The sequence below is a fragment of the Argiope bruennichi genome, chromosome 4 (assembly GCF_947563725.1).
Source record: "Argiope bruennichi chromosome 4, qqArgBrue1.1, whole genome shotgun sequence".
NCBI lineage: Eukaryota > Metazoa > Arthropoda > Arachnida > Araneae > Araneidae > Argiope > Argiope bruennichi.
The window spans coordinates 127274054-127289274 of NC_079154.1; the positions used below are offsets into that span (position 1 = coordinate 127274054).

The window sequence follows — 15221 nt, forward strand, 5'->3', positions numbered from 1 at the left end:
CTATTATTTCTTTTTTATTATTAATATCTGAAATTTGTGCTTACAAATTTAAATAATTATCAGCTACTGTCTTGAATTTCCGATATAAATACGGTTTCGTTAGAACAAATAATAAGTCTTTATTAAAACCCTAAGATTTAAAACTTTTTAGTTTTTTTAAGATGATAATTTAAATGATTGATAACCCTTAAACTTACATTTATGATTACCGTTGTATTAAAAATTAAACAGTAATTCAATTATAAGAAGAAAGGCATTTATTTTTTCATAAAAAAACGAAAAAAAAATAATTCAAACTATTTGTAAATTGTAAATTTAATTTGAAAAATTTTGATAAAAATTAAAGGAAGAGAAGACCCACCTAGGATCAAAATCTTTCTGTTTATGTAATGATGGCCTTGACAACCATGCTGTTGAGTTGCTGAATACGTAATAAATTCTTATTATATAAACAATGCAAAAAAAAATAAAAAAATCAGTGGCTATTTTCTGGCATTGGCTGGCTATCGCGCTTTAATATTTTAATGAAGAACATCCTGAAGGTATATTACCGTTATATTAAATATCATCTCAAACGCCAGCAGCCTGGTATAGAGGTAGCGCATCTTCCCCGTGATCCGGACATCCAGGGTTCGGGATCCGGTTCGGGCATGGTTGGGTTCCATCTGTGAGATGTTTGAATTTGTCCACCTGTAAAAAGTGGTTGTGCAAGCAAATGTGACGCATGAAGTAGGTAAGTCGTATTCTTGGCCCTAGTTGGCGCTACTGAAAAAATAAGAGACGCTCACTCGGCTTAAATCGCTGACAGATAACTGACAGCGGACTTGTAAAGGGTCATAGTCACAACAACAATATCACCCAAAACTGAATTTTCTAACCCGATATATGCTTCCATGTTCTTCAAATTTTCCAAAAGATCTAATCTTGCGGTTCTATTCTTAGGCAGGGAAGAACTGCAAATTTTATACTTTCTGAAAATTTGAAGATTTTTTTTATTGTCATCTTTGGGGATATTTTAAAAATAATGAATTGGTCTTTATATATCCTTATACCTATGATTTCTAAAATTTGAGTATCAATTTGGATGGATTGTTCCCATACATGCTTCGTGATTTTTATAAGTGAAAACTTAAATTGCTAATTTTTCGTCTTTTATTCATTTGAATCTCAATCATAATAGGTCATTGTGTTTTAATTTTATTATCTAAAGATATTTGATTATAAAAAGAATTTGATTTCACAATGATAAAATCCTAATTTGAAATGACAGAATTAATTTGAACTTGGTCTTTGAAATAATAGTCATTTCCGTATACAAACGAAACGGGAAATTGTGTTTCAAATCTCGTCAATTCAGAGCCATAAATGCGCCGAAAGATATGGCAACAGGTCTTTTGTTGTTGTACAACACAACATGGAATAAAATTTTTTAGATGGCGACTCGTATTTTCACATGTTACCACATAAAATAAGATTATGTTATTCCATCTAAAAATAAAATTTTTCACATCAAAAAAAAGATTTTAAATAAACTTTTTATTGATGAACACTTTAAATTATTAACTTTTTGTTTACTTAATTTTTGAAAAAATTTCTCTCAGCTTTGGTTTTAATATGTATTGTGGGCGAACAAAGAAACAAAATGGTCTATTTTATTGAAGAAGTGAAAAAAATTTCCAGTTTTGAGCAGGTTATGCCGATTTAAAGATGTTGCCTTCGAAAGGATATTTTAAGGACATAATATGTCCATATGACAAAGCAAACCTTTGTCTTCGTCCTTACTGTCACTTCAAGCATGTAGAAACAGGTTTGTGTTTTGCAGTCAAAATATTAATATTATATTGACATATTTTAACTATCCGCATAGAAATACTTCTGTAATTGAAGAAAAAAATGCTTAATTTTTTTTTATTATGAAGTATTTATAATGTTGATTTAAGTATTATAAAAATGTCCAATTTTAAAGAAGTCTGAATAAATTTCAAAGCTTTAATAGTGTATATTGATTCCTATATTATTAACAGTTTAGATTAATTCATATATCTAGAATAATATAGGATGATTGATTCTTACGCCAAGAAAATAAAATTGATCTTCTTGGGGATATTAATTTATTTCTATGCTGTAGTAAATTAAGTATTGCAACCGTATAGAAAAGAAACCGATCTAATAATGTTAAATTTTGGGGGAGGTGAAGAAGGAGTTATGTTCTTACATTTATAACAATTTTTATTTTCTCTAGAATAAGCTGAAAATTTATTTTACAAATTTCTAATAAATGTTTGTTAATTGTAATTGAATCATTAGTGTAATGAAGAAACTTTAGACAGTATGATGATAGTCACTTGAAAAATAATGTCATATTGAAATACATATCTTAACTTTTTTTTTTTTTTTTTTTTTGAGAGAGAGAAGAGGTTTTTGGCAATGTATGCTGTAATAAACTCTGTAAAACTCTAAATGCCTTAGATTCTGAATGTTATTTTAAACCTTCTACTGCATGCCTTCCCTGCTAGTAGAAGAAGATAATATAAAGTAAAACAACCATATATTGTTGCATAAATTAGAGTATTTCTTAATACTATATAAAAACATACTATAAAGAAAAGATCTTGCTTCAGAAAATTGCATAAAAGAAGTTAGGATAGGCTTCCTGCTTAAGATGTGCTGTAATAATGACTTGTTTTGCAGGGGTTTAGGTTTTATACCACTCTTGTTGTGATGCTTCATGTTTGTATATAATAATTCTGCAATGTTTATCTAAGAAAATTTTTGTACTCGTGTTCTTCATAACAGGAGCAAAATCAGTTTTAACATTTCCATTTTTATAAATTTAATAAAATTTCTGTTAATTAAGTAAATTTTTGTGTTTTTATAAGGATATGTTCTGAAAATATCTTGCAGAAATGTTTTTTTTTCTTTTGCATCATTATAGAATTTATAAATTAGCCATTTAATGATCATAGGTTAATTGTATTGCAGTTTTTTTCCTTTAATTTTGATAAATTTTCAAAAGCAATTCGTATATGATTATCAACAATTCTTAGTAAAGAAAAGTAATTTCATTTAATGGTTTTAATCGTGATGCATCAAAGTGATTTTATCCCCTGTATTATCTTAAGATGAATTTTATGCTATTGTGTTTTAACTTATTATTTTCTCATAATTTTTTTTATAAATCTAATTCCATACTATTTATGAAGTGAATCAAATTTTAGTCACAAAAGAATAATATATGATCTTTGGTGATGAATGCTTAGTATATAGTTAAAATACAAGTACCTTTTCTCTCTCCTTAAGATGTTTTATTTGCAAATATTTTTGGTAATAATAAAAGTTATTAATATATAATAATTACAAAATAAATAAAATAAAGAAATAAAATTTTCTTCCTTTGATATCTTTATTCCAGAATAGATTTGTATTTGCTCACAGTTTGATATTAGATACTTTTAAAACTTGTTCCTCAATTAAATCTCATTAACTGAAATGATTTTAATATCATTTGCTAATTTTTTATAGTGAAATAGTGTTATAGTGTTGTTGCTGCAACCAAACTGATACTTTTTAAATAATGTGATAAAAATATGTATGTTTGGAGTAGTAATTTTTACTGGTTTGTTTCTAATTACAAATTTTTAGTTTTATTGCAGTTTGGCCATTATTATAATCATAGTTTCTTTTTTTTATAACTTTGATTTTACAAAATGTGGCATTATAATTAAGATGATTAATATCTACCAGTTATTGTGATGGCGTTTAGTTTATTTTTGCAGAAATTTTGGTTTCTTTTACACTCTTATTTGTTAGTCTTATCAAACAACAAAAGTACAGTTTTAAATAATTCTGCATATTGTATCAATAATTTAACAGCTAGGAAACTAATATTTCAAGTGAACAAATAGGTTGTTTAGCTTGGATAGTTTCTGATATTTTCTATATATATATATCTTAAAAGTATAATAATATTTTTCAAAGGCTTGATGTTTTAATTTTTGATTTTATTAATAGAATTCTTAAGAAACTTGTTAGTGAAATATACAATAAATACATTGATTGAAGCAGTAGAAAATGCCAAAACCTTGGTATTTGTAGATCATTCATATAAAAATAAATAATTCAGTAATGATAAAATCCTTAGAATGTCCTCTTATCTCTTCCAGCCCAGTTAGTTTGAAGAAGAATTATTTAAAAAGTTTGACCTATTAAGATGAATCTGATTATCATGTTTCAAACTTTTTTTAACCTTTAGCTTACAGGCAGTACACCTGCTGTACCAGAATTCTTTTTACCTTTGCTTATAAGCAGTACAACTGCTGTACCAGTGACGAGTTAAGATTTCCTTCCCCCAAATAAACTTTTCAGCAATACTCTAATTGCCCCATTGAATTCTCTTGTTATTGTGTCATACCCCCTTAGGTCAGGAGATTTCAGCTGGGAGAAGTTTAAAATTAATGTTGGCGCTGGTGAGTTTTCAGAACCAGGTCTTGGCAACTTTCTTTCTCACAAGAAACAGTCTTAAGATTTATGGAATGAGTAACTTTAATTTCATCATGAATTATACTAGATGGAATCGTATTGCTTTTTTTATCTGTTCCATAATTTTGTGATGTCACTTTTTCGTAATACTAACCTTTAATAGCGAATGCCGTCCTATATCAAGAATTCATGCAGGTTCAAACCTTATGACTATGTTTTCAGAAAAATAGCTGAAAACCTTTCAGAAATTAAGCAATTTATTATTCAACATAATATAATCACAATTATAATATTACATTGAAAAGTAGTAACTTATAGACAAATTACTAATTATATCAACTCATATGCATGAATTAATTTATAGGTGATTATTAACACCTGTACATCAAATTCTAAGTAAACCATATCCAATTTTATTTTATTGAATTATATTTTAAAATTTGATAATTATTTGCATTTTAGAAAATTTTTGGGTAGAAAATATATTTTTAAATTCAATTCCCGATTATATTAAACTCTAAATATATTTTTTGTAAAAGTGATATATGTTATAAATTTAAATTCTCATTAAAAAATTAAATTTTCAGTGGTCTACTAAGCTCTAAAAATGTAGTGAGAAATGCTACTATTTATTTATATTATAAAAGTTTTGAACTACGTTAAGTAAAAAGTATCCTCCATATTATGCACATTAGATTTATATTAAAATGTTCCATATTGCTTTTAGTTTGTGGAATAGAAGAAAAGTGTGATACACAAAGAAAGAAATGATCACTTTCAAGTACAAAATACAAGCAATTAATCTTAAAATGTTATATATAAATTTTGCTTTGTTTATAAAACAATTGGTTTACTATAAATATAAAAATTAAATAAAGTTCACATTGCAATGTTCAAGCCTTTAAATGAACTAAATTCATAGTTTCAGCAATAATTTTGAAATTTAATAAATTTCAATTATTTTTCCAGAATCTAAAATAATCATAATTAAAATTTTCTATTTGTATTATCTCTATAAATAAAGATTATAAAAATGATGAAATTTTGTCAAACAATTGTACAGCATAAAGTTTCATTTAATTTATTCAGTATCTTAATATTTAATTTGATAGTATCTTTTACACACTTATTGAATTACCACATTAGAGTGAAAATGAAATAAAACTGTGATACAAAGCCATATCTAGGGTCCTGATAAAGACAAAACTGCAAAAGAGTTAACCTGCTTACTACAGTGGAGAAATATAACCTATTAATGTTACAGGTGGTCGAAATCAAAGGGGTCATTTCCAACAAATGCAGTTAAAAGAAAGGAAAGGCCTTTTTGAGTTTTTCTCATTGAGTGCCTGCAGTTAGATAGATTTTTATGATTTTGGTTCCCGTAGTAGATTAATATTGTCAGACTTTAAAAAAAATGCAAATCTCAAGTTGGGTACTACTCATTGTACACACTAGGAAAAGAAATAAAAGGAAGATCAAACAAGCATGAGCCTGGACATTTTAATGATCTTATTTTTAGACTTCCCTTTTCAGCAATGAAACTTTTTGTTATGCATTTATGAATCATTTTTCATACTAGTATGCAGATGTTTAGATTTTGCTGTCTTTGTTTTATGCTTGAATCCTGTATAATTTAGCATATAAGCGATGTCAAAAAAATCAAGTGATTTTATTAAAAATTATTCATTACATTGAAGTTTATAGAAATTTTTTTTTTCCATTATTTGGCTTACTATGGTAAATGTTTTAAGTGAGAAAAAAAGCTTCTGGTAAATGTTATTGTAAGGGATTGTTGTTACCGTTTTTCATTAATTTATTTAGCCTTTAAATTCTGACAAAATTAGGATGTAAATGTAAAGTATATATTTATAAGGTGATAAAATAAAAATTTTAAAATATTTATTTTGTTATTTTTCATAAGATAATTGTTTATGAAAAAGTTTTAAGTGATAGAAGAAAAAACATTATTTTTTGAAATCAGCATTGAAAATTACGTAAAATCAATAATATATATATATATATATATATATGGAAACGTGTCCTAACAATAACCAATATGTGTAACCAAAGTTAAGAACAAAATAAGGCAAAGAATAAGTTTTTAACAATTAGTTTCTTTTACTAAAAGACTTCTTTTCATGTAAATAAGTTTACTTAAGATGATTTTATAGATATACAAATTTTATAGATTGATTAATTACAGTGAAAAATGAATTACAATTGAATGAAATGAGCACATAGAATTGACATGCAAAAATTTTCATAAAAAATAATTGAATGTAGTTCATTTTATAACTATTTTCTCTTTTTTCTATTCTTTTACAAATCTGGATTTTTTTTTTTTTTTTTGCACTATTTTATCTAGCTTCACTTTTCATGTTTTTAAATATAAAAATGTGTTAATAAATTTTCATTTAACATGCTAAAAATTTGAAATTTTGTATACTTGTGTGTTCTCTATGGCATTAGGCCATTTTAATATTTCCATGAGTTAATATCCAATTTAATTTAATTTTCATTATATATTAGTAGTAAATTTGAGAGAAAATTACAAGATTTCTGTAATAATTATAATAATGAATTATGTATTAAAATGAAAAAAATATTAAATTTGTTCAAAGTATTTTTCTTAAATTGTTGGTGCTGTTCCATTACCCTGACAAAATTTACCTATTTTTGTGATAACTTACTAATGGTATAGTGCTGACATTTCAGCTTAGTGATATTTAGTGCTATATTAATGGAATTAAACAAAATTGTTTTTATTTATTATTTCTTCTATCTGATTTACTATATTCTGACTTACTAATATTGTGTTATATTTTTTTGTAGATGATAATTGCCTAAATCTTGTTGAAACTGAGTACTTATCGGATGTTAATTCTCCTGCAGCCTTGCACCATTCAAATCTATCTACTTATCATGATGTTTCTTCTAGTTATGTGCCTTCTTATGGAAAAGGCATTCAACCTGCTGGAATTTTGAAGACTAGCAATTCTATTCCAAGCTCTGCAATACCAGTTTACAATCCAACTCCAATATCTAAATTAAAAGAGCTTAATTCTTCCAATTCTCATTTTGATAATACTGCAACTTATTCTCCTAAATATACTCCAGAATACTCATATCCATCTAAAAAGAATAAGAAAATTGAAGAATATGATCCAACAGAAGTGAAAGTTGTATCTAAACGGTGTGTGACTTTTGTTGACCAGTCTGATATTGCTTTAGATGAAGGCTATGCACCTGCTTTTAGTAGTTCGGAGGAGGAAACAGATAATTCGGAAAATGTGCCGAAATTCAGTGATGATGATGAAAATGATTGTGTTATTTTAGACCATCCTAGAACTAGTGTTGACAATAAAAAACTTTCTAAGGGCAAAGTGGAGGAAGATGAAATTGATGAAAAGAAAATTGATGAGTTTTCGATTGTTGATAAAATTTTGGTAGATAGTAAGAAAAATGAAAAACTTTTGGCTAATTTCCAAAAACCTGTATCAACTTTAAAACAATCACTTTCTAAAAAGCAGCCTGAAAAGACTATCAAAAGTAAATCTAAAACTCCAAAAGTTACTAAGGTTGAAACTAAAAATGATGCTCAAGCTGGAGGAAATAAACATCTCTCTTCATCAAACAAAGAAAAAGTCAGAACAAGTGTAAATAGTGTGTATGATTGTGATGCAGATAGAAATGCTTCGGCACCTTTTGAAGCAGACATTTTTGATTCATCTGCCAATTCTGATGAATCAAAGAAAAACAAAGTTATTGATCCTGCCAAGAAACTAAAAATTTCTGATAGTGCAAAAGATTCATTATCAAAAGAAAAACATAAAGTTAGTGATAAAACTAATAAAAATAGTTCTAATAAATCAAAGTCTAAAGATGTATCAAAAGAATCTTCTAAAAAGGAGGAATCTAAAATTAAGCATGATAAACATGTTGAAAAAGGTAGTAAAACAAATAAAACTGAAAAACATAAATCTGATAAAGCCTCTAATAAAGACAATAAAAGTGAGAAGAATAAACCTGTGCCTTCTAAGAATGAAAAATCTTCTACTGACAAAAGTAGTAAACAAGAAAAAGGTAAATCGTCTTCTAAAGAATCGAAAGAAGTTAAACTTCAGGATGAAAAAGTGACAAGTAGCAGTATTGTGAAAAAAAGCAAGCATGACCATGTCACAAAACATTCTTCCAAATCTTCTGATTTAACACAAAAAAATAAGGATAAAACTGTTAACAAAGATGAGGATACAAAAAGTAAAACATCCAAAAGGAAACTGGAGGAGACAAATAGTGAAAAACAAATTTCTAAAAATAAATCATCTTCTTCTAAGAAACAAAGAACTGATGATGATAGTGATAATGATGATAATACCATGGATGTGAGTGATGATGTAATTAGTTTGTCATCTGATTCTGATTCTGATGTAACTGAAGAGTGCTGGAAAATTTTTAATGAAACATATCCAGAATTCAAACAAGACCCCCTAACACCTGATAAAGAGGTTTGTTTTATTGCTATTCATTAAAAAATTTTGTTATGCAGAAAGCATCTTGCCTACCTTAAGAATATTCGATGCAATATTATATTATTTGTTATTAACAGTATATCTATCACTGCTTGGGGTAAAAATCTTTACATGTCTGTTATATGTTTACTTAAGTTTTAACTATTTGTTTAAAAATTAAAAGTTGTATAAAATCATTTAATGTGCATCTCAATTTTTTGAATTTAAGTATTTCTGCATGTCAGTGATTAATTGCCTTAAGAATATTCGATGCAATATTATATTATTTGTTATTAACAGTATATCTATCACTGCTTGGGGTAAAAATCTTTACATGTCTGTTATATGTTTACTTTAAGTAAATTTTAACTATTTGTTTAAAAATTAAAAGTTGTATAAAATCATTTAATGTGCATCTCAATTTTTTGAATTTAAGTATTTCTGCATGTCAGTGATTAATTGCCAATGTTTGCACACTAATAGTTTCTTTCTAAATTGACATTGATTATGTTCATTAATGATATGCAGTTAATACACAAGTGCACAATTTTTTTATTTATTTATTTTTATGGAAGCATGATTTTTTTAAAATGTAAAATTATCTATTAAATTGTCACAAAATCTTTGCTAAGATTTTTCATATGTTTTAGTATTTATAAACAAAATTTTAAGTACTCATGTCATAATAAAGGTAACAGTCATGACTATTTATGGTAAGATTGTTTGAATATTATATAGAAGAAATATATATATATATATATATGTAAAGATTTTGAATCCTGTAGAATAAATTATAATATATATATATATATGCCAGTTTTTTATTTTTAATTATGTTTGCATAAACAAAGAGCAATTTGGTTGGTTAGTTATGTTTCCAAAGTGAGGAGTAAAATAAGCAGAATCATTTTAGTAGTTAAGGCTAGGAGTTCTGCCGTATTTTTATTTTCCAATATCTTTTGAAACTGAGTAGTGGTAGGCAACCATTTATGACATGGATATTTAAAAATCATGGGTTTTCATATGAAATGCAAAATTGCTATAATGATTGTGGTTTGAGAACTCGGTCAATGTATTCTCCCATAAAGGATATGCTGTGCAGTACAGTAGTTTTTTTAAAATGTCTCTCAATAATCAAGGGTAATAGAGGGCAAACAATAGGGTAAAATAAAAATGGTCTTAAAAAAAAAATTTTTTATTATTTTGGTAATAATGGGGAAAAGTTGCTTTTTAGATTACAAAAAATAAAGTAATAAAAATTGATTTCAATATAACAACATCTTCAATATAACAAAAATTTGTTTAAATTTCAGTTTAGTAATAGTTGGGAAAAGTTGCATTTTAGGTTCAAAAAGAATTTTTAAATAATTGTATTCAATGCTATAACAACTTGAGGTAAAGCAAAAAAACTTAAAATTTGTAAAAAAAAAAAAAAAAAAAAAATGGAAAGGTTATAAAGTTGAATAAAATATTTTTTATAAATTTTTTGTATATATAATGTTACAAAAGATGGTTTTAAATACATATATAAGCATTACAATTGGGAAAATTATTAATTACAAAATATAATAACAATAATAAAATATTTTTAATGTCAAATTTTGTTTCTTGCTTCTGTATCCTTAATAACAACAAATGTTACAGCTACAAAATGTTCATTTCTACTTCATTGCCACATTAATTTTTTTTTTTTTGTGTGTGTGTGTGTGTGTTAAATTTTGGCATATTCACTTGTAAATCAATTTTTGATTTTATGTATCCTTTTCTGGTGATTGAACCACAGAGATTTTGAACCAATTCGATAACCAGTTCACAGCTCTTTCCACTGTTTGTGTGGGACATTGAAGTCGGGGGTATGTTGGTAACTGGATCCACTATACTATTTAGTCCAGCTTCAGATGCCTTCCGTATGAAGTCTTTGAGGAGTCTCTGAAAACATTTTGTAACAGGGAGGGGGGGGGATTATGCCTTTTTCAAGCCATGAGATCATGTTGATGTAATCCTTTGCATCAAAGTTTATTTTTGGAGTTTTAAACTTACTAATTTTTTTTCTACTTTCTTTTCTTGCTTTTAAAAGACGTCGTAGATGAAATTTTCTTTGAATTTTACCTTCATCACTTAGCATGGACAAGAGGATATGTTCTGGAAGAACAAAGTGCCCATTTCTTTGAATTATCGGGTCTATAATGTTCTTGAGGCCGTCAGAGAGATTGCGTGAATATGAGATAAGATTAAACAGATGTTTGGAACCATAAGTACATGAAGGTTTTGACTTAATATAAAATCACACAGGTGTATACCTTTCACAATGTGTTTAGCCAGAGATTTAAGATACATACAATTTAAGCAAGTTTTCCAAGGTTTCTAGTGAGCAATTTGCACTTGACGCAGCAATACACATATCCAGTAAATATTTTGATCTGTACTTAAATCATTTTTGTCCTCCAAAAGAAATCTGTAGTTCTTTACTTATTCTTGCTTCTTTCTTCCTCAAAGCGCTTTTGGTAGCAATATCGTCACTACCTATAACCATTTTTCTGTTAGAGCGTTTTGGGAACTAAAGTGTCATATATTTCCTTCACAGAAGGATCCTTTTTTGAAGCAATTTTGAATTATGTCTAATATAGCAATAGCACTTCATAAAAATAAGTACTTCATAACAGATTTGTAAGTAGGTAGTTCAAGAAAATCACTAAATTTCCCAAAATAGGACATAGCAGCATTTGTCTTATCTTCACTAATTTAGACTGAGCTATTTTTACTCACAACAAAAAGCACAAACTAACAATTCAGTTATACAATAGATGGAGTGGAGATGCCAGCTCAGGTGAATTTGGCAAAGCTAATGATCTGACATCAGCTCTGCACTGATCACCATATGCAGACAAATCTCTGTCTCTTCTCAATAATATCCACTCCAGTGATGACTCAGTGTCCTGGATGCCATGTCAATGCAATAGTAAAACCGTTTTAATATTTCTTTCATATTATGACACCTATTTAAAACTTTTTATTTCGTAATCGAGACACATAAAAATATTTGGAAAAGTTCCAAAAAGTATTGTTTTATTGAACTTTAACATCCTTCCTGCACCTCACACCTCAAGACATATTCCAATATTTTTAATATTTTTAATTTATCTTACCTATACCAAAAAGCAATTTTTCTGCGCTATTACAAATTGAAAATAAAAGCGGACAGTCATTCCATCCTAGTGGACTGTCATTGATGATATATTTTCATGTTATAGGCATTAGTAATATGAAATAAAATTTGGAACAATGGTTGTGTATGGGCTGCTGGATTTTTGGTTTACCTAATTATTTTAAATATATGCTTTTAAAAAATTCAAAACAGATTTTACATGCTACAAGATAAAATAGAAAATATGTTTTTAGTCTTTTTATATCTGCTTTATTTGTAGCTTTTAGTAAATTTATTAAATACTATTACACTTAGTGCTTGTTGCTTGGAGAATATATCCAACCTATGAAATGTTACCTTATTTGTCTGATAGAACTTGTCCCATAAAAAGTAACAGGATCATAAAAAAATTTATTTTATCCAAAAATTTGCATATAAAAATATAAAAGGAATAAATGTAACTTAGACAATTTTTAGATTGAAAATGATAGTAAGGATTTATTTTTAATATTTTACAGTTTGAGAATCAGTATATGATAGATAAATAATGAGTAATTTCAATATATTACCTATGGTTCTCATATAATTAAAAGCAATAATTTTAACTGATAAGTAGTAAATAATCAGTCCAATTCACATCTATGTTCAAAATTTCTGAAAACTTAGATTTTTTATATTACTTTTGATTAAATAGATCTCTCACAAAAAAGACCTGATGGTGTAAGGTTTGGAAATATTTAATTTAATAAATCAATTCAGTAAAGAAAAAGGTTTCCAGTTTTCTCTTCAAATAAAACAAAATAATAGGAAGTAAGTATATCAGTATTATGTTAGTTGGATATTCAAGAGTTTTGAGGGAGGGGGGGGGGATGTGTTCAATTAGAAGCAAATTCAAATTACAAACATCCAAATTAACTTAGTTCCATTGTATTTCAATGAGTTATTATTGTTGTAAGTAAAAAGAAAAAATAAATAAATAAAAAGTAGAAAAATTTATTTAAAAAATGTTATAAAAAAAAGATTTTTCAAAAGTTGCTGCATCTTATTCAGATATTTTATTTTTTAAATAATAAAGTTCTTTCTTTTCCTCTCTCTTTTACTTATTTATTTTTTTCATCTAGAGCTTACCGGCAGAAGCTAAAGCTGCTTTTAGAGACATCACTGCAATGCAGAAGAAACGTTTAGCCCATGCTGGAGCTGCCAATATAAAGGTATTTTCTTTAGTTTATATACCTTAAAATTCTAGAGTAATTTTCGTAATTGTTATTTAAAATTTATATATTAAATTTTATATCTTAATTGCATACTTCATATTGTGCTATGATAATTATTGTTTTCAAATATTTTAATGTTTCTTTTCCTTTTGAATTCTGTTGTAGCCTGTTGTGAAAAAACTAAGTATGAGGCAACCAATGAATCCCGGGCAAGTAATGCTTGATCGATTCACTAAAATAAGAGAAGCACAAAAACGAGCTGAAGAATTGAGAGCCGAGAATGAACAAAAAGTAAGAATGTTACAATTTTATATTTCTGTTATCTTTATCTGTGGAGATTTTCCCCTTCAAAGATGAAAAATGCTTTGAACCTTCTTTATGTAGCATTCAGTAATGAAATATTATTAGCTAAATTATATATCTAAAGAAATTATATATATTACAAAAATGCTAATTGAATATCCCAAATGCAGATTTAATTATAAATATTTCAATTATATTATTGAGAGTCTTATTGCTGAGTATCCACTCATAAATGTCCTTTAGCCAGAGTAATTGAAGAATAATATTAATATGTGACAACATGCTCTAATTAAATAATTCAGAATAATCCCAGATTTCTGTCACATGCACTTGTAATATGTATTTCCCATCTCCTTTGATTCATCAGATATTAGATGCCATCTTCAGAGAGAACTACTTATGGGAAGGCAGTATAAGAAGACAATTAACATTCCATTTCCATTTAATGGCTTGCAATGAAAATAATTGTTAATACAACACTAATCACTTAACCTAAAACAAATCACAATTAATTATTCCAAGACTTTCTATCTTTAATACTGGCATACTAAAATATTGTTGCCATTCAATATTAATTTTATTCAACTTAAAGAATATTGATGATTGATGTGATTATTCTTTAGGCACAATTTGCAATCTTGCATTTTCATTTCAGTTAGCCCAGTTTATAAAGAGTGCATTGCAAATATTTGCTTTGACAGAAATTTTACAATTCCTTTATACTGTAAATCTTTTCAGAAGTCACCTTTAAATAATGTTATAATGAAGGTATATCTTGTAAAATGAAAAAGTTTTATTACTGACATTGATAGGGCCATGTTTAAAAAACTGTTATTTTTAAAGAACATATCTTTACAATGGCAAATTGTGGAAATAAATATATTTTATTTGTTTTTGTTCTGTTTTTAATAGTCACTTGAAAATATATTGCTGCCATTTAATTTAAAATAATTTCTCAATAAAAATAAAATTAAATCATTTTTTCAAATGTAATTTACTAGTTGTTTTGTAAAGTTGATAAATTCTAAAGAATTTTTTATAAATCTATTTTATGTCAGAAAACAGATAATTTTTCTGTTTACTTTTCGACAGTTGATTAAGTTGATCTGTTTATATAAGAATCTATTAAGAAACATCTAACTGCTTGCATTTGTAACTGATTACTATTTTTATTTTTAAAAGTGTTGTACAAAGTGTTCAATTTCATTTAAGTTGAAATATGAAATAGTGTAAGAGAAAAAAGTTCTTTTAACATTAGTGGATATTTGCTGTCACTGGAATCGCATTTATCTACAAGCTTGAATTTTGTATTACTTTGATATTGCACTAACAAAAAATTCCAGAAAAACTGAATGGTTTTTATCTGGGGTTTTATTATGAAACTATATTCTTTCCTGATAAACTTTGGAGGGGGAAAAAAAATCTTTTTATTCTAACATAATAAACATTATTCACATTTTGAAAATAGTGCATTGTTAAATATTTGAAATTTAAAAATATTAAATAGTAAATCAACTCACAACTGTGAATGAACCATTGAAAGTCATTTAACAAATGGACAAAATAACTTGA

General features: G+C 26.8%; 1 protein-coding gene across 1 annotated transcript in view; it reads left to right on the forward strand.

Annotated features, from left to right (window-relative positions):
- Nucleotides 1-1409: 1409 nt before the first annotated feature.
- LOC129966641 (RNA exonuclease 1 homolog) overlaps nucleotides 1410-15221 on the forward strand; it is a 33618-nt gene continuing 19806 nt past the window's right edge. The window contains exons 1-4 of the mRNA XM_056081141.1: nucleotides 1410-1807; nucleotides 7312-8984; nucleotides 13254-13343; nucleotides 13512-13637. Of these exons, the coding sequence (XP_055937116.1) occupies nucleotides 1708-1807; nucleotides 7312-8984; nucleotides 13254-13343; nucleotides 13512-13637 (1989 nt within the window). The 5' untranslated portion in view covers nucleotides 1410-1707. The remainder of the gene's footprint in view (nucleotides 1808-7311; nucleotides 8985-13253; nucleotides 13344-13511; nucleotides 13638-15221) is intronic.